General features: G+C 45.7%; 1 protein-coding gene across 3 annotated transcripts in view; it reads left to right on the top strand.

Annotated features, from left to right (window-relative positions):
• NCOA5 (nuclear receptor coactivator 5) overlaps nt 1–19,228 on the top strand; it is a 72,114-nt gene extending 52,886 nt beyond the window's left edge. For all 3 annotated transcript variants that reach the window (XM_073683909.1, XM_073683908.1, XM_073683910.1), the window contains 4 exons: nt 5,315–5,441; nt 5,559–5,758; nt 17,787–18,104; nt 18,234–19,228. In XM_073683909.1, the coding sequence (XP_073540010.1) occupies nt 5,315–5,441; nt 5,559–5,758; nt 17,787–18,104; nt 18,234–18,880 (1,292 nt within the window). In that variant the 3' untranslated portion in view covers nt 18,881–19,228. The remainder of the gene's footprint in view (nt 1–5,314; nt 5,442–5,558; nt 5,759–17,786; nt 18,105–18,233) is intronic.
• The last annotated feature ends 331 nt before the right edge of the window (nt 19,229–19,559 follow it).

Here is a 19,559-nt window from a genome sequence, read left to right as displayed (position 1 = left end):
ACAAATTCTTCACCTGCTATTTTGTTCATTCTACCTCCCAAAGATCGAAGTAAAGCTGAGCGCTTACACCAGGGTTTCTGTGTAAGTCTCTGACATACGAGATTCAGACAGGACCTCCAGTGGAAGATTCCCTGTAATGAGACAGATGGAGACTCAGTAGACGCCGTAGGACCTGTGATCCAGCGGTGTGTCTTTTTAGGCGTGCATAAAAGTGCCATCTGCCACAGTTTGTGCACCTCTGAAAAGGACACCGCTGAACAGAGGCCAGACAAAGTCCAGAGTAACACTGCTGCTTCATTATAGTGAATGAACCCGCGGGGGTTTCATCTGAATCACATCACTCGAACATTTAGCTGGAAACCCCGATATAAGTGCACAGCGTAGAGCGCCGGATAAATGTGATCCAAAATGTTGTGTAAAATGTTACTAACAAAAGCTTCAAATCAATCTACAAAAAAAGCAAGTCCCCACTCAGGTCCGTCATCTGTCAATGGAAATATAGAGGCCTCCATGTTACTGGGTAGCACAAAGGCTTTGAAAATGCGCTATGGGTCTTCACCCCCCCCAAAAGAAATCCAGCAAATTCTGCACGCCCAAATCCAAATGCCCCTCTCCCTTCTGAGCCCCACAGTGTACCTTAACCACAGTTAGCATCCACATGTTTGGCATTTCTGTAGCGATGAAAGCCCACGTTATTTACATGTGCATGTCTCCAGAAGCACGGGCTGGTCACTGATCAGACTATTCTAGGAAAATCTGCGCTCCTGGAGGCAAATGGCACTCCCTTCTGAGTCTCGCCGAGTGGCTAAGCAGTACTGTACTGCCACATATGGGGTATTGCTACATTCAGCAGAAATTGTGAATCAAATTTTGTTGGCATTTTTACCCATTTCCCAGTGTGAAAATATAAAATCTGGGGCTTAAAACAAAATTTTTTTCTTCACTGCCCAATGGTATAAAATTCTGTGACCCACCTGTGGTGTCAATATGATCACTGCACCCCTTGATGAATTTATTAAGAGGTGTAGTTTGTAAAATGGGGTCTCTTATGGGCGGGGGGTCTGCTGTTCTGGCACCTCAGGGGCACTGCGAATGTGACATGGCACCCTCACTCAAACCAGTCCAGCAAAATCTGAACTCCAATATGGTGCTTCTTCCCTTCTAAGCTTTGCACTGTGCATCAAAAGTAGTTTTCGACCGTGGGGTATCTGCGTACAAAGGAAAAATTGCACAACAAACTTTGTGGTCTGTTTTTCTCCTGCTATCCTTGTGAAAATGAATAAAAAATTGGAGCTAAAACACTTTTGTGAGAAAAATGGGATTTTTTTATTTTCATGGCTCCACGGTATAAACTTCTGTGAAGCACCTTGGGGGTTCATGGTTCTTACCACACATCTAGATAAGTTCGCTGAGGGTCCTAGTTTCCAAAATGGTGTCACTTGTGGGGGTTTAACCACAACAGGGGCTCTCCAAACGTGACAATTCGTCCGCTATTTATTCCAGCAAATTTTACATTCAAAAAGTCAAATGGCTCTCCTTCCCTTCCGAGCCCTGCCCTATGCCCAAGCAGTGATTTTCCCACACATATGGGGTATCGGCGTGCTCAGGAGAAATTGCACAACAAATTTTGGGGTTCACTTGCGAAAATAAAAAATATTTGGGTCTAAAGTTAAATGTTCAGGTGCTTCACAGGAATTTTTGTAATGTAGACGAAAACAATAAACTTCTTGAATGTGGTTTTGAGCACCTTGAGGGGGGCAGTTTTTAGAATGGTGTCACTTTTGGGTATTTTCTGTCATAAAGTCCCCTCAGTCACTTAAAATGAGATTTGGCCACTAAAAAAAAAAAAAAAAAAAAAATTGTTGGAAAATGTAGAGATCTTTGGTCAACTTTTAACCCTTATAACTTCCTAACAAAAAAAAAAATTTGGTTCCAAAATTGTGCTGATGTAAAGTAGACATGTGGGAAATGTTTTTTATTATTTTGTGTGACATATCTCTCTGATTTTAAAGTGGTTTTCCCACAGCACGGGATCAGAGGATTCATTTTGTGAGGTAAAATATTGTTTAAAAACAGGCAGTGAAATATTTTACCTCACAAAATGAATCCTATGTGATCCCGTGCTGTAATATCTGTATTGTCTCTTGCTTCCTCCCCTGCCCAGGAGATGTGGTATGTTCCATACATGGTCAGACACAGACAATTATTAAAATGAACTTTCATTCGTATGAAATCTCCTTTAAGGGCATAAAAATTCAAAGTTTGAAAATTGCAAAATTTAAAAAATTTTTTGCTAAATTTTAATTTTTTTCAAAAAAACTTCAACCATATACAATAAATTTTACCACTATCCTGAAATAATACAGTATGTCATAAAAAACAATCTCCGAATCAGTGGGATCTGTTGAAGCGTTCTAGAGATATTACCTCATAAAGTGACATTGGTCAGACAGGCTTAATGGGGGGCATAATTGGGCGAAAAAAAGGGGTGATTTTGAATTTTTTAGGCTTTTTTAGTTTTTTTTTTTTTTTTTTTTTTTTTTAGACTTTAATAGTCCCCTTAGGAGACTTGAAGCTGCAATTGTCTGATCGCCTGTACTATACATAGCAGTGGATCAGCACTGCAATGTACCGCAAAAAATCACAATCTCCTATGAACGCCGGCCACATATATATGAGAGAGAAAATCACGATCTCTCACAGGAGGCTCAGAATAACGAGCAGACCCCCACAACCCCCCGGCTGTTATGACAACTAGTGCTGTGTGAGTATGTTCTATTAACCCTTTCGGCGAGTACGCTCGGGCCGAGCACCGAGTATTTACAGCTGCTCTGTGATGAGGTTGAATCGCTCCCGTGTACATGACTTGCAACTATTTGACAGTTTTATTACATGTGAGGAATGTGTAAGAAATAGACATTCCTCACATGTAATAAAGCTGTCAAACAGTTGCAAATCATGCACACGGGAGCGATTCACTGAGCAGCTGTAAATACTCGAGCTCGGCCCGAGCATACTCGGACAGAACATACTCGCTCAACACTAATGACAACCCATCGGTGTCCCGTGATCATGTCACGAGCACACCCATGGGACCATGGAATGACTCACTCCCCGCCATTGTGTTTTAAATGTTGGTGATTAACAGCAGCATTTAACTAGTTAACAGCTGGTTTATCACTGCATCCGTAAAAGTCAGGTCTATTAAAATTAACCCTTCTGGTTAATGCCATAAAAAGAAAAATAATCAAACTCCCTGAATTGCATTTGTTCGTTCACCCTCCCTCCTCCCTGTGTCTCCCTAGAACAATGCAATGAAAACATTGTATGTACCCTAAAATGGTATCCAGAAAAACTTCCACTCACCCCGCAAAAAAAAAGAGGCCCACACATCTCCGTCGACGTAAAATAAAAACTGGTCACTGAAAATGGTGCCACAAACCAATTTTTTTTTTTTCTCAACATGAAATGTTAAAAAATCAATACAAGACTGGAATCATACTGATCTGAAGAATCGCGTTACCAGGTCATTTTTTTTTTCATACATTTGAAGGAAATACGTTTATTCACTGCATGATGTTTTATTACGCTGTGGGGAAGGAGCAGCATTTAAATTTTCACTTCAGTTAGTAGAAAAACCAGAATCGGCGCTGCCAGCTCTCCTGTGACCCTGTCCACATCTCCGTATCCTATTGCAGTCCCCAACAAGATGTCCCTGCACTGTGATCCTAAACTTCCTCTTCCCTTATCCTTTTGCACAGACCCAGAAGGGGAGGGGAAGTGACGTTAGATCCTTGTAGATCCAAGCCATATTTACTGCAGTCGTAACTCGAGCTAGCAGTACACTCGATTTTCATGGCAATTGTTGGCAGCTTCTCCCTCTAGTGTTTAATTGTTGAAACTACCAAGACTTTAATTTTTATACCATCAAAAAATATAAATGGAATTCTTTTATGAGTAGTTGTTTCATTATATGTAATGTAGAAAAAAAATTTCGGCTCACCTGGGTCAGCCTGCTCTGTCCACTTTCTCATGGGGCACGGTGCTCGGATTGTAAAGATCCCCGTCTGGGAGACATTAGGCAGTGATGAAAGGGCAGTTATCCGGCAACTCGTGAAATTGACTTAAACAATAGCCTTTATTTTGAAAAAATTAAAAACCTGAGACCATAGTGCAAATAAAAGCGTACAGAGGCTTGCGCGTTTCGGATACGTAGATCCATACTCATAGCTATGAGTAAGGATCTGCATATCCGAAACGCGTAAGCCTCTGTACGCTTTTATTTTCATTATATGTGTATGGTGTGTTGTGAGTGTATTAATAAACTCCCCACCACTTTCTTCCAAATTCAGCGCCGTTCTACTCCTCAGTGACATCACTGCAATTCAGACTAAAATGAAAAAATAGAGAAATCCAGCTCTTGAGAAAGATAAAAAATACACTTATTTCTGGAAAAACTTCATTAAAAATTAATTTCAAGCAGGAACAGCAATAACATGTTTGCAGTATCACATCATTTGTTGATTCAAGCAACGCGTTTTGGACGCAGGGAGAGCGTTCTTTGACAAAGAACGCTTTGATGCTGCTTATTTTTGGAACATTGGTTGGTTCCTTTGGTGATAGCCTTTCCTGTAAGTGACGTATGTGGCTTTCCACTGTGTAATTGATTAATATGCGGCAGCCGACTCTTCATGTAGGATTGAGCTGTGCTTCGGGGGTTAACACTACACCACTAGGTTGAGGTTCCATTTCAGACCATAAAGAACTGCACTAGATTGAGCTGTCGCACCGTTCTCTCGGTCTCAGCCTCAGCTGTTTGAGTGCTCTGCCAAATCATTATGGAAATAATTAATGGCATCTGATGCAACCTGCAGACTATAAGACAGCAGCTGTATTATTGCTAAAAAAGTCTGTCCCAAAGTCCAGAAAATGCAGTAATTACAAACTTTTGTTCTACCTTCTGATTTACCTTGGTATAACCACTATAATGTCTGACTTCTCGCAAGAGTAAACGTATGTAATTGTAGAAAAAAATCACAGCGTGCCACTCCAACAATCTACAGGTGCTTTCGGCAAACCCAAAAACCTCACACTAAAAAAGGTCTGCCATACTGTTTCATTGCTCCAAGGTATTTTCATTTACATTGTGCACTTATAAGTTCCATAAAGGTAATAAATGCTGACTCGTTTTGAATGAAGTTCTTAATCATAGCCTAACAACACTGGCATGTAACACAACTTTGCCGCATAGCTCGGTTTTACTTCTTGTGATACCCAATGTACCTATATCTAATGTTTTGCGTTCTACTTGTAGACCGATTCAAGCGTGAAGAACGTAGACGAGAGGAGCTATATAGACAATATTTTGATGAGCTTCAAAAAAAGGCCGATCAGGATCGCCGGGTGGAATGCTCTGTTATTGTTGGAAGCAAGCAGTCAAAGTAAGAAAAAATGTAGAACGCATACATTCACTTTATTCTTCTCCAAATTTGTTTCCTGTATTAAAGGTTGGCTGAAAATGAACAAGTTGTTATATTTTTATTCATTATTTTTTTTAGGGAATATGCAGAGTCAGTGGGAAGAAAGGTCCGTGACCTGGGCATGTTGGTAGATTTGATATTTTTGAATACAGATGTATCTCTAGCTCAAGTCTTGGAAGATGTGACTAGAGGGGGCACACCTTTTGCTATAGTTATATCCCAGCAACATCAGACTCATCGCTCCTGCACAGTAAATATCTTGTTTGGGACACCTCAAGGTAATGTGATCTGCTTCTATATAACATTTTATGTAGTCTTTGAGGATTTTCACCTAAAATATATTATATGTGGCATATTAAATGTATATAAATGTGTGTGTGTGTGTATGTATGTATATATGTGTGTGTGTATGTATGTATGTATGTATGTATGTGTGTATATATATATATATATATTATACAGTACAGACCAAAAGTTTGGACACACCTCCTCATTTAAAGATTTTTATGTATTTTCATGACTATGAAAATTGTACATTCACACAGAAGGCATCAAAACTATGAATTAACACATGTGGAATTATATACTTAACAAAAAAGTGTGAAACAACTGAAAATATGTCTTTTGCTTTGATGACTGCTTTGCACACTCTTGGCATTCTCTTGATGAGCTTCAAGAGGTAGTCACCGGAAATGGTCTTCCAACAATCTTGAAGGAGTTCCCAGAGATGCTTAGCGCTTGTCGGCCCTTTTGCCTTCACTCTGCGGTCCAGCTCACCCCAAACCATCTTGATTGGGTTCAGGTCTGGTGACTGGAGGCCAGGTCATCTGGCGTAGCACCCCATCACTCTCCTTCTTGGTCAAATAGCCCTTACACAGCCTGGAAGTGTGTTTGGGGTCATTGTCCTGTTGAAAAATATATGATGGTCCAACTAAACGCAAACCGGATGGAATAGCATGCCGCTGCAAGATGCTGTGGTAGCCATGCTGGTTCAGTATGCCTTCAATTTTGAATAAATCCCCAACAGTGTCACCATCAAAGCACCCCCACACCATCACACCTCCTCCTCCATGCTTCACGGTGGGAACCAGGCATGTAGAGCCCATCCGTTCACCTTTTCTGCTTCGCACAAAGACACGGTGGTTGGAACCAAAGATATCAAATTTGGACTCATCAGACCAAAGCACAGATTTCCACTGGTCTAATGTCCATTCCTTGTGTTCTTTAGCCCAAACAAGTCTGTTCTGCTTGTTGCCTGTCCTTGGCAGTGGTTTCCTAGCAGCTATTTTACCATGAAGGCCTGCTGCACAAAGTCTCCTCTTAACAGTTGTAGAGATGTGTATGCTGCTAGAACTCTGTATGGCATTGACCTGGTCTCTAATCTGAGCTGCTGTTAACCTGCAATTTCTGAGGCTGGTGACTCGGATAAACTTATCCTCAGAAGCAGAGGTGACTCTTGGTCTTCCTTTCCTGGGGCGTTCCTCATGTGAGCCAGTTTCTTTGTAGCGCTTGATGGTTTTTGCAACTGCACTTGGGGACACTTTCAAAGTTTGCCCAATTTTTCGGACTGACTGACCTTCATTTCTTAAAGTAATGAAGGCCACTCGTTTTTCTTTACTTAGTTGCTTTTTTCTTGCCATAATACAAATTCTAACAGTCTATTCAGTAGAACTATCAACTGTGTATCCTTCTGACTTCTGCACAACACAACTGATGGTCCCAACCCCATTTATAAGTCAAGAAATCCCACTTATTAAACCTGACAGGGCACACCTGTGAAGTGAAAACCATTTCCGGTGACTACCTCTTGAAGCTCATCAAGAGAATGCCAAGAGTGTGCAAAGCAGTCATCAAAGCTAAAGGTGGCTACTTTGAAGAACCTAGAATATAAGACATCTTTTCAGTTGTTTCACACTTTTTTGTTAAGTATATAATTCCACATGTGTTAATTCATAGTTTTGACGCCTTCAGTGTGAATGTACAATTTTCATAGTCATGAAAATACAGAAAAATCTTTAAATGAGAAGGTGTGTCCAAACTTTTGGTCTATAATATATATATATATATATATATATATATATATAATATATATATATATATATATATTATACAGTTCCTTGTGAAAGTATTTTGCCCCCTTGAACTTTTCTACCTTTTGCCACATTTCTGGCTTCAAACATTAAGATATAAAATTCTAATTTCAGCAACAGAAGGTAAGGAAGGGAGACACAGATCCATTACTAGTGGGTAGGCGGAGCCCCACAGGATAGTTCACCTCAGATTAGAAAAAGTGACGACCGGCCCCTCCAGCTTAGGCTCCTCCTACTCCCATGTCCTTCAGTCTAAAATTTGAGGTCGCAGAGGATAGTCGCTGCCTTTGCAGCTCCTCAGAAGAATTTTTTTATTTTACTCTGGAGACCTGGACCCCCCGTGGTCTAGAGGTCTCAGGGGGTCTCGGCGCTGCTGGGACCCCTGACCCTCCCCTGGCAGATCTGCGTACCCCCTAAGGAGGTCCCCGCAGAAGCCTGCCGGCCCCGGGGGATACAGGGCGCTCCCTGGCGGAGACGCACACTGCTTCTGTGGGGTCCCTGCGCGCTCCGCCGTGGGGGGGGAGCAGAGGGCCACGGCGCCACACATCCCTGGGGGTCCCTGTGGCGCTCAGCTGGGTAAGTGCTCTCAAGTCTGAGTGCTTCAGCGGCTGCGGCGGCAGCCGCTGTTACTGTTTCAAGTGGTGACTGCTTTTTTGTTCTTGCAGGAGGATATCTCCGCTGCAGGCGTTTGTGTTATTCTCTGCTGGCAGGGGAGCAGGGACGGAGGAGCGCGGGCTCCGTTAGTAGCGGCGGCGGGGGGCGTGGCTTCACGCCTCTCTGCTGCCTGTCATCATAGCCTCAGACAGGAAGTGCCAGGAAAGCGCGCGCTGGAGCTGACCCAGCCCCCTCTTCTTCTTCCGGCCATTACCTCGTGCAACCTCCTGCTCCCCGCTCTCTACACCAGACACCGAGCACTCTGGCTTAAGGAAGAGCAGTCACTGCGGGCAGCTGGTGAGTCACTTCTGCCTTTTAAGGTAGAAGATTCCTTTTTTCACAACTATTGCAGCGCAGAGCACCTTACTGCTGGCCTGTTAAGGCAGACAGGGTGTGCTATATACGGCGCTGCTACTTCCCCGCTGAGGAGGCTCTGGGACTTGCACACCGCTGTCCTTTTAAGGCAAAGGTGTATTGTGTGGTCAGCAGCATTAACCCCTTCTGAGGGGTCTGGCCTCATCAGGGCAGTCAACCCTTTCTGGACCCTAGTCTGTTAGGTTAACTTTTGCTCTGCAGGCAGCTGGGGTAGCTCTTCTCCCTCTAAGGAGGAGCTTTAGCCCTTCAGTGCCTGGGTTTTTTTTTGTGTAGGAACAGGCTGTGGTAGCAGAATCACACATCCTCGGTTCCTGTACCCATTGTAAGGGGTTATTACCGCCTTTTCCGCGACGCTCGCAACTGTCTGGGGGCATGTCGAATCAGGGTCCAGGGGGCGCAGATCTCTCTCCCGGTCCGCTTCAGGATCGGTCACTCGTACCTGATACGCCGGGTTCTTCGGCGTCAGGTTCGACCCTCGTCGGGGGTCTCAGTAATGTTAAAGTGGAGGCGCTCACTCGCTCCATTGACAGTCTGTCTGACCTCCTGGGTCATTGGGTATCAGCTAAGTCCCAACCGACATCACGAGGCAAGAAGCGCCACAGGCTTGGGGTGGCGCTGTCTGCTCCGCGCAGTGCGTCGGAGGTTTCAGAATCGCCGACAGACTCTGCTGGTGAGATCTCCGATTCTGATGAAGAGGATCGGCAGGGTCGATCTGCTTCGCTTTCGGGCCGCTTGGATGCTTTTATTGGGGTTATGCGGGAAGCGTTACAGCTGTCTGAAGAGGTGACGAGGCGCCCTGGCAAGTCGGCCCGGCTGTATCAGGAGTCACGTCGGGCTCGGTCGACGCTGCCGGCGCACGATGAACTTAACGAGGCTGTGGAGAAGAAACGCCTGTGTCCGGATAAACGCTTCCAGGGGATGCGGTTTTTTGATGCCCTGTATCCCTGCTCCACGGAGACTATCGCTAATTGGGTCCCCTCTCCTGAAGTGGACGTGCCATTGTCTCACCTGAGCAAATCCTCTTTGCTTCCTGTTAAAGGGAAGGCTAGTCTACAGGAACCGCTGGACAGAAGGACAGAGTTAGCGGCGAAGTCCATCTACGAGTCCGTGGGTCATGGATTCCGAGCGGCCTTGGGGGCCATGTGGGCTGGTGAGACTTCTCTGCGGTGGTTGGATCAGCTGCGGACGGCGTGACATGATGGGACTCCGCTCTCTGAGGTGGAAAGGCTCTTCCAGCTGTTGGAAGAGGCGGCCCGATATGGCAGGGACACAGTGCTGGATACTACTTCGGTTCTGTCCAGGGCTCAATCCTCGGCCGTCACAGTCAGGAGAGCACTGTGGCTTAAACAGTGGACTGGAGACGCAGTATCCAAGCAAGGTCTGCTGAGTCTGGCGTACAAGGGCGGTCAGCTTTTTGGTTCGGACCTCACGGAGCTGATTGCCAAGGCCAAGGATTCGGCTTTGCCACAACGGAAAGCAGCGGTTTCTACGTCTGGCAAGTCAAGTGCCGGTAGTGGTCGTCGGACCTTTCGGCCCAGGGGACGGTTCGGTCAGCCCTCTTGGAGAACGGGTCGTCCCTCGTCTTCCGGGAAAAAGACCACCCAGAAATCCCGTACTAACTGGAAACAACATTTCCGTCAGGACAAACGGGAGGTTGACAAAAAGCCCTCTAAGGCGGACTGACGCCAGGAACCCTCTCGAGGGCTCTCGGGTGGGAGGTCGTCTGCTACAATTCGGGTCGTTTTGGGAGTCCCACGTATCGGACGCCTGGGGGACGCGGGTTATGCCGGCAGGCTATTTCATAGAGTTTCATTCTCGACCCCCGGACAGGTTTCGTCAGTCACGCATCCTGTCCGAGTCCAAGCTGGCTGGTGCACTGCTGCGGGAGGTCAACTCTCTTCTGCAGCAGGGTGTGGTGGTTCCGGTTCCGCCGGAGGACCGGGGAAGGGGGTTTTACTCCATCCTTTTTGTGGTCCCCAAAAAGGAGGACAAGTTTCTCCCCATTCTGGACCTCAAAGAGTTGAATGTTCATGTCTGGACCCGGAAATTCCGTATGGAGTCTCTTCGCTCTGTCGTGGCGGCCCTGTCACAGTACGATTTCTTGGTGTCGATCGACATCCGCGACGCCTATTTGCATGTCCCTATCGGCAGGGCTCACCAGCGCTTCCTGCGTTTTGCCATAGGTCAGGCCCATTACCAGTTTGTGGCCCAACCATTCTGGTTGGCCTCGGCGCCCAGGGTTTTTACAAAGATTCTGGCGCCGCTCATGGCGCTCCTTCGAAGGCAAGGAGTTACGATTCTCCCCTACCTGGACGACCTGTTAATTGTGTCGCCCACAGCGGTGGAGGCGGTGACAGCTCGCGATCTCTCCCTTCAGCACCTGGAGGACTTCGGGTGGCTGGTCAATTGGAAGAAGTCGTCATTGGAGCCGTCGCAGTCAATCCTGTTCTTGGGGATGCATTTCGACACGGTACGGGCAGTGGTGTCCCTGCCTCCGGACAAAGAAGCGAACCTTCGTCACCATGTCCAGGCTATGAGGTCGGCGATGGCTATGCCCCTTTGGAAGTGTATGCGCCTTCTGGGTCTGATGGTGGCGGCAATGGAAGCGGTACCTTTTGCACAATTTCATTCCCGGGGTCTCCAAGATCTTATTCTGAACCGTTGGGATCGATCGCCGGCTTCGCTGGATCGGTATCTCCCGCAGGGTGCGAGAGTCTCTTGGATGGTGGTTGCGTCCGGAGGCTTTATCCCTGGGGAAATCTTTTCTCCTCCCACGGTGGTCGGTCATTACCACTGATGCCAGCCTGACTGGCTGGGGGGGAGTTTGGAACGATCTCTGGGTTCAGGGGGTCTGGTCGTCAGAGGAGTCTTCTCTGCCGATCAACATCCTGGAGTTGAGAGCGATATTTCTCTGCCTCCAACATTGGACGGTCCCTTTGAGCGGTCTGCCGGTCCGGATTCAGACGGACAATGCGACAGCTGTCGCATAGATCAACCATCAGGGCGGGACGAGGAGTTCCAGACTCATGATGGAGGTCTCTCGGATCCTGATGTGGGCCGAGTCCAGGGTTCCAGCCATCTCCGCGATTCACATCCCTGGAGTGCTGAATACCACGGCGGACTTCCTCAGTCGCGAGCAGGTGGATCCCGGAGAATGGAGTCTTCATCCGGAAGTTTTTGCACTGCTGTGCTCCCGTTGGGGGGACTCCCCAGGTGGACTTGATGGCATCCAGGCTGAGCGCCAGGATTCCGACGTTCATGTCCAGGTACAGAGACCTGGAGGCTGTGGCGGTAGATGCTCTAGTGGCCCCGTGGGACCAGTTCGAGCTGATCTACGTGTTTCCGCCGGTATCCTTACTTCCTCTGGTGATCCGGCGGATCAAACTCTTAACGAATTCCGGCAATTTTGGTGGCGCCGGATTGGCCGCGGAGGGCGTGGTATTCAACGCTGGTGTCTCTTCTGGCGGCGCCTCCGTTTCCACTGCCTCTTCGCCCGGACCTGTTAACCCAAGGGCCCATTCGTCATCCGGACCTGAAGTCGCTTCGTTTGACGGCGTGGCACTTGAGACCGAGATCTTGACCCGTCGTGGGTTTTCGGCCGAGGTCATTGCCACTTTGCGGGCGGCCAGAGGTCCAGCTACGACTAGGATTTATCACAGAACTTGGGAGGCCTTCTATTCATGGTGTTCTGGATTATCAAGGAACCCGAGGGTTTTTTCCATTCCCAACTTCTTGGCTCTTCTGCAATGTGGTTTGGCCAAGGGTCTGGCGGTTGGTACCTTGCGGGGTCAGGTATCTGCACTATCCGTGCTTTTTCGGAAGGCTATTGCCTCGCGCAGGGATGTGCTTTTTTTTTTCGCGGGGTGGCATGTCAGTTTCCGCCTCGGAGGGCGTTTGTGGCTCCTTGGAGGCTCTTCAGCATGGGCCTTTTGAGCCTATGGATTCAGCTACTCTTTACTTGCTTTCCTGGTGGCGGTCACCTCTTTGAGAAGGGTTTCTGAGTTGGCGGCACTGTCTTGCTCGCCCCCTTTTCTGGAGTTCCACTCGGATCGCGTGGTGCTTCGTACCCGTGGCGATTTTCTGCCTAAAGTGGTGTCGCGTTTCCACGTCAATCAGGACATCGTGTTGCCCTCCCTCTGTCCGAATCCGAAAAGTCCAAAGGAGCGAGCCTTGCACTCGTTGGATTTGGTGCGGACTTTGAAGTTCTATCTTACAATCACGCAAGGGTTTCGGAAGTCGGACTCTCTTTGTGATTCCTGCTGGTCGTCTGCGTGGTCAGCGGGCTTCCAAGGACACTATAGCTCGGTGGATACGTTCGGCTATCCTGGAGGCGTACCGGCTCAAGGGCGAGCCTTGTCCGGTTAAGGTTCGAGCTCATTCCACGAGAGCTGTTGGTTCGTCGTGGGCTTTTCATCAGGGGGCCTCGGCAGCGCAGCTCTGCCGGGCGGCTACCTGGCTCTCCGTTCACACTTTTACTAAATTTTATAAAGTGGACGTGAGTGCTTCCGCCGATGCGGCCTTGGGACGCAGGGTCCTGCAGGCGGCGGTGGTTTAGGTTATCTCTTTATCTAGTGTTGGCGCTTGTTGCGCGCTTGACTATGTTGTTGGGGTGTTGGCGATTCTGCCACTGTTTCCCACCCTTGAGTTCTGGACTGCTTTGGGACGTCCCACTAGTAATGGATCTGTCTCTCCCTTCCTTCCCTTCTGCTGCTGAAAGACGGATTTTGGTAAGACCTTACCTGTAAAATCCTTTTCAGCGAAGGAAGGAAGGGAGACACAGCACCCTCCCATGGCAGAAGTGCATTATTGTTTTCCAGATGCGGCGCGACTCCTCTCTGATGGCGGTCATCTGGGCGGGGGTCGGCGCGCTAGGGCTCTGTTCCAGCATTGCCAGCTCATCGCAGTTGTCAGGATCAGTGAGTAAGTGCCTGGGACTGTGTTTTTTCTGTTATATGCATAACCTGTTCTCTCGCATTTCTGAATTTTCGGAAGGGGTTGTGTTCCGCTGGTGTTGTCTGCTCTTCCTTAGCTTGTGTACGGACTGAAGGACATGGGAGTAGGAGGAGCCTAGGCTGATGGGGCCGGTCGTCACTTTTTCTAATCTGAGGTGAACTATCCTGTGGGGCTCCGCCTACCCACTAGTAATGGATCTGTGTCTCCCTTCCTTCCTTCGCTGAAAAGGATTTTACAGGTAAGGTCTTACCAAAATCCGTCTTTTTTGCGGGAAGAATCAACAAGTGGGACACAATCGTGAAGTGGAACGAAATTTATTGGATATTTTTAAACTTTTAAAAAATTAAAAACTGAAAAGTGGGGCGTGCAATATTATTTGGCTCCTTTACTTTCAGTGCAGCAAACTTACTCCAGAAGTTCAGTGAGGATCTCTGAATGATCCAGTGTTGTCCTAAATGACTGGTAATGATATCCACCTGTGTGTAATCAAGTCTCCGTATACATGCACCTGCTCTGTGATAGTCTCAGGGTTCTATTTCAAGTGCAGAGAGCATCATGAAGACCAAGGAACACACCAGGCAGGTCCGAGATACTGTTGTGGCGAAGTTTAAAGCCGGATTTGGATACAAAAAGATTTCCCAAGTTTTAAACATCTCGAGGAGCACTGTGCAAGCGATCATATTGAAATGGAAGGCTTATCAGACCACTGCAAATCTACCATGACCCGACCGTCCCGCTAAACTTTCATCTCAAACAAGGAGAAGACTGATCAGAGATGCAGCCATAAGGCCCATGATCACTCTGGATGAACTGCAGAGATCTACAGCTGAGGTGGGAGAGTCTGTCCATAGGACAACAATCAGTTATACATTGCACAAATCTGGCCTTTATGTAAGAGTAGCAAGAAGAAAGCCATTTCTCAAAGATATCCATAAAAAGTCTTGTTTGAAGTTTGCCACAAGCCACCTGGGAGACACACCAAACATGTGGAATAAGGTACTCTGGTCAGATGAAACCAAAATCGAACTTTTTGGCCACAATGCCAAACGATATGTTTGGCGTAAAAGCAACACCGCTCATTACCCTCAAAACACCATCCCCACTGTCAAACATGGTGGTGGCAGCATCATGGTTTGGGCCTGCTTTTCTTCAGCAGGGACAGGGAAGATGGTTAAAATTGATGGGAAGATGGACAGAGCCAAATACAGGACCATTCTGGAAGAAAACCTGTTGGAGTCTGCAAAAGACCTGAGACTGGGACGGAGATTTATCTTCCAACAAGACAATGATCCCAAACATAAAGCAAAATGTACAATGGAATGGTTCAAAGATAAACATATCCAGGTGTTAGAATGGCCAAGTCAAAGTCCAGACCTGAATCCAATTGAGAATCTGTGGAAAGAGCTGAAAACTGCTGTTCACAAACGCCCTCCATCTAACCTCAACGAGCTCGAGCTGTTTTGCAAGGAAGAATGGGCAAGAATTTCAGCCTCTCGATGTGCAAAACTGATAGAGACATATTCCAAGCGGCTTGCAGCTGTAATCGCATCAAAAGGTGGCGCTACAAAGTATTAACTCAAGGGGGCCGAAGAATATTGCATCCCCCACTTTTCAGTTTTTTTAATTTTTTTAAAAAGTTTAAAATATCTAATAAATTTCGTTGTACTTCACGATTGTGTCCCACTTGTTGTTGATTCTTCCCAAAAAGTTAGAGTTTTATATCTTTGTTTGAAGCCAGAAATGTAGTAAAAGGTAGAAAAGTTCAAGGGGGCCAAATACTTTCACAAGGCACTGTGTGTGTGTAGAGATAGATAGCTAGATATAGATATATTTTATGTATTTAGCAAATCAAGTTAGTTTGCAAAGACTATAAAAAAAAAAAGTGCAGCTTATTTTAAAGAGGACAACTATGAAAAGTTTGTTGTGCTGTGATTGCTGATTGAGCAACAAACACCATTCTAAATGTATACAGTTTTAGAAGGCTCCCTCATTGACATTTTTCTGTCTTGATACTACTACCTTTTATTTTTAATTCACATCAGGAAGTTCAGGCATATTTGTTATTGAGCACGTGAATGCAATATGTCATTTCTTTTTCACATCCTGTTCAGTCATAAACTATGAAATGGCTTCCACAAAGTTAATAAATGTTAATAATAACTATTAGGCTTATTGTACACGGTTCAAAAAAAATAAAGGGAACACTCAAATAACACTTCTTAGATCCGAATGAATTAATTATTCTCATTGAATACTTTGTTCTGTACAAAGCTGAATGTGCTGACAACAAAATCACACAAAAATTATCAATGGAAATCAAATTTATTAACCAATAGAGGCCTGGATTTGGAGTCACCCCCAAAATTAAAGTGGAAAAACACTACAGGCTGATCCAACTTTGATGTAATGTCCTTAAAACAAGTCAAAATGAGGCTCGGTATTGTGTGTGGCCTCCACGTGCCTGTATGACCTCTCTACAATGCCTGAGCATGCTCCTGATGAGGTTGCGTATGGTCTCTTGTGGCATCTCCTCCCAGACCTGGACTAAAGCATCCGCCAACTCCTGGACACTCTGTGGTGGATGGAGCGAGACATGATGTCCCAGATGTGCTCAATCGGATTCAGGTCTGGGGAACGGGCGGGCCAGTCCATAGCTTCAATGCCTTCATCTTGCAGGAACTGCTGACACACTCCAGCTACATGAGGTCTGGCATTTTCCTGCATTAGGAGGAACCCAGGGCCAACCGCACCAGCATATGGTCTCACAAGGGGTCTGAGGATCTCATCTCGTTACCTAATGGCAGTCAGGCTACCTCTTGTGAGCACATGGAAGGCTGTGCGGCCCTCCAAAGAAATGCAACTCCACACCATTACTGACCCACTGCCAAACCCGTCATGCTGAAGCATGTTGCAGGCAGCAGATCGCTCTCCACGGCGTCTCCAGACTGTCACGTCTGTCACATGTGCTCAGTGTGAACCTGCTTTCATCTGTGAAGTGCACAGGGCGCCAGTAACGACTTTGCCAATCCTGGTGTTCTGTAGCAAATGCCAAGCGTCCTGCATGGTGTTGGGCTGTGAGCACAACTCCCATCTGTGGACGTCGGGCCCTCATTCCACCCTCATGGAGTCGGTTTCTAACCGTTTGTGCAGACACATGCACATTTGTGGCCTGCTGGAGGTCATTTTGCAGGGCTCTGGCAGTGCTCCTCCTGTTCCTCTTTGCACAAAGGAGGAGGCAGCGGTCCTGCTGCTGGGTTGTTGCCCTCCTATGGCCCCCTCCACAACTCCTGGTATCTGCTCCATGCTCTGGACATTGTGCTGACAGACACAGCTACCCTTCTTGCCACAGCTCGCATTGATGTGCCATCCTGTATGAGCTGCACTACTTGAGAAACTTCTGTGGGTTGTACTGTAGACACCGCCTCATGCTACTGTACCTCTAGGGCTGAGAGCAATGGCAAAATGAAAAAGTGACCAAAACAACAGCCAAAAAGGATGAGAACAGAGAAATGGTCTGTAGTCACCACCTGCAGAACCACTCCTTTATAGGGGGTATCTTGCTAATTGCCTATCATTTCTACCAGTTGTCTGTTCCATTTGCACAACAGCAGGAGAAATTGATTCACAATCAGTGTTGCTTCATAACTGGACAGGTTAATTTCACAGAAGTGTGATTGACTTGGAGTTACATTGTGTTGTCTTAAGTGTTCCCTATATTTTTTTGAGCAGTGTACTTCTGATCTAATGTATGTCAGATTTTCTTTTTTTTAGAAATCTTCAAATGCAATGGAAATGTTGGTCTTTTAAACCAATATTAAAGTAGTAGTTAAAGGGTTTTTCAATTTTGGGTAAATCTCTGTTCCCTTGCTGCAGTTTGTTAAAAAAAAAAAAAATTGCTTTGCTCATTCGCCCTCGATCCAACGCAAAGTCTGTTTCCGCCGCTGCTTCTGGTGTCTATTACTGTCCACAGCACTGATGTCACATCGACGGAACTGCAGCCAATAACTGAGCTCAGCGGCTGTACCTGAGTTGGCGACACAAACCCCTGAGCTCAATTATTGGCTGCAGCGCTGTCATTTTACATGTAGAACTACAACATAAATGTATCTCGTTTGTTTTCCTATGTATATTTAACTTCAGTTTTTGGTTTCTGTACATTTGTTTGTGTACATTAGCATTCTGTGATGACTATAAAAACTTCTATTTTGACAAGAAACTATCATTATCACTACAGAGCATCGGAACATGCCACTTGCAGATGCCATGGTTCTTGTGGCAAGAAACTATGAACGGTATAAAGTAGAGAAATGTGACAAGGATCGTGAAGATGTTGCAAGACAGGCTGCCAAGATGTCTACAGATGCCATTTTAAGAGAGCGTTCTGGGGCTTTGGATGAAGGAATAAGGGCTCCTCCACCTCCTGGAATAATGACCTTGTTTAACTTGCTTGCAGATAATAGATATATTACCACCGAGGAAATAGATAAGGTTATACTCTATTTACGAGATCGTAAAGAGAGAATTTTGGCTTTATCTGGTGAACCATCAACATGTAAGTAGGAATTGTTTCAATTACATAGCAACTTTGTTTTTTAATTTACTAAAATTTTATATTAATTCTCAATATTTTACATGCATCTGTTTTGTTTTGTTTTTTTGTTTGTTTGTTTTTTCTCTATAGCTCAACTCTCAAGGCCATTGGGAGCAAGCTCTGGACCTTCTCATGAGGGATCTTTGACCCTTGCAAACAATCAAACAATCCAGATGACACAGCCGCTGACTTCTGGTCCTTCAACTGCTCAAACTCCAAGCAAATCTCAACAGGAGCTGCAGGCAAAAATTCTCAGTCTGTTCAATAGTGGGGTTGCCTCTTCTATTGTCAGTTCCAACCCATCTACTTCAGGAGCAACAACTACTCCAGGCCAGAATTATGGAACTACAGCCTCTATACAGCGCTCAGCAGCCCAAATGGATGTTGCATCTCTTGGTTCATCTGTCCAGCGGCCTCAGTCCCTCGTGAACCAACATCCTAGCCCTTTGACTCAAGGGGAAGGTGTAAGGAGTGCAGCATCCAGACCTGTTCCAGCTGTTCAAATGCAAAATATGTATGGGCAACTTCGTCCACAAGCTCCAAATAATGCACCTAACCAACGACCAGTGGCATCTGTAGGCATAAACTTTGATAATCCTAGTGTGCAGAAAGCTCTGGATACATTGATTCAGAGCGGACCTGCACTTTCACATTTCGTGAGTCAGACAACAGCTCAAGCAGTTCGTAGTGGGCCTCCACAACAGCCTTCAATGGTCTCTTATCCTCGCCACTACTAAATCATGCGTTAGGTCTTACTGATCTTGTGTTGACCTCTAGCAGTAACCTACTAGTGTATTTCTAAAATAAAACCAATGTATATTTCTTTATTGTTTTGTTTTACTATAAAACCAGTTAATAAAACAAAACTTTCTATAATGGTTCGTCAATAAGCAGATTCCCCACTTTTTTTATTTTCAGGAGTATTCTCAGATTTTGTTAATCTGCATTAGTCACCAGTAATTTTGCATTGGTAAAATTGTTTTGTGAAAACTCCCTGCAATGTAATGTGTTTTATTACATGAAATTTGTTTCTTGTTGTCCTCCAACTTTTTTTTTTAAGTAAAAGTTATTTAAAAAAAAAAAAATACGTTTTTGACTCCTTTATTAAAATCATATGTTTCCTAAGTATATCCTTAACAGTCTTGACTCCAGAATATAGAGAAGGAATTCTTGCATTTATTGATTTGCCGGTTGTTCATTCTTCAGGTTTTAGATCTGGTCAAAAGGATTTTCCGATTTTCTAAAAATTTTGAGCTAATGGTGAACTGCAAAAAAGTTCATCTTTAATGTACTATCACAGCCTGCAAGACCATCTCTTGCATTGACATGATCATACATCTGAGGTTTCTTCTCATTGTGTGACATCTCAATATTGTACTCTGAACACATGGTTATTTCCCCTTTCCTTTTTTGTAT

The sequence above is a fragment of the Phyllobates terribilis genome, unplaced genomic scaffold (assembly GCF_046119375.1).
Source record: "Phyllobates terribilis strain yellow unplaced genomic scaffold, ASM4611937v1 Scaffold_5__5_contigs__length_657084704, whole genome shotgun sequence".
NCBI classification, from domain to species: domain Eukaryota; kingdom Metazoa; phylum Chordata; class Amphibia; order Anura; family Dendrobatidae; genus Phyllobates; species Phyllobates terribilis.
Note: the sequence above shows the minus strand (reverse complement) of the source record. Positions and strands in the feature narration are given on the sequence as shown.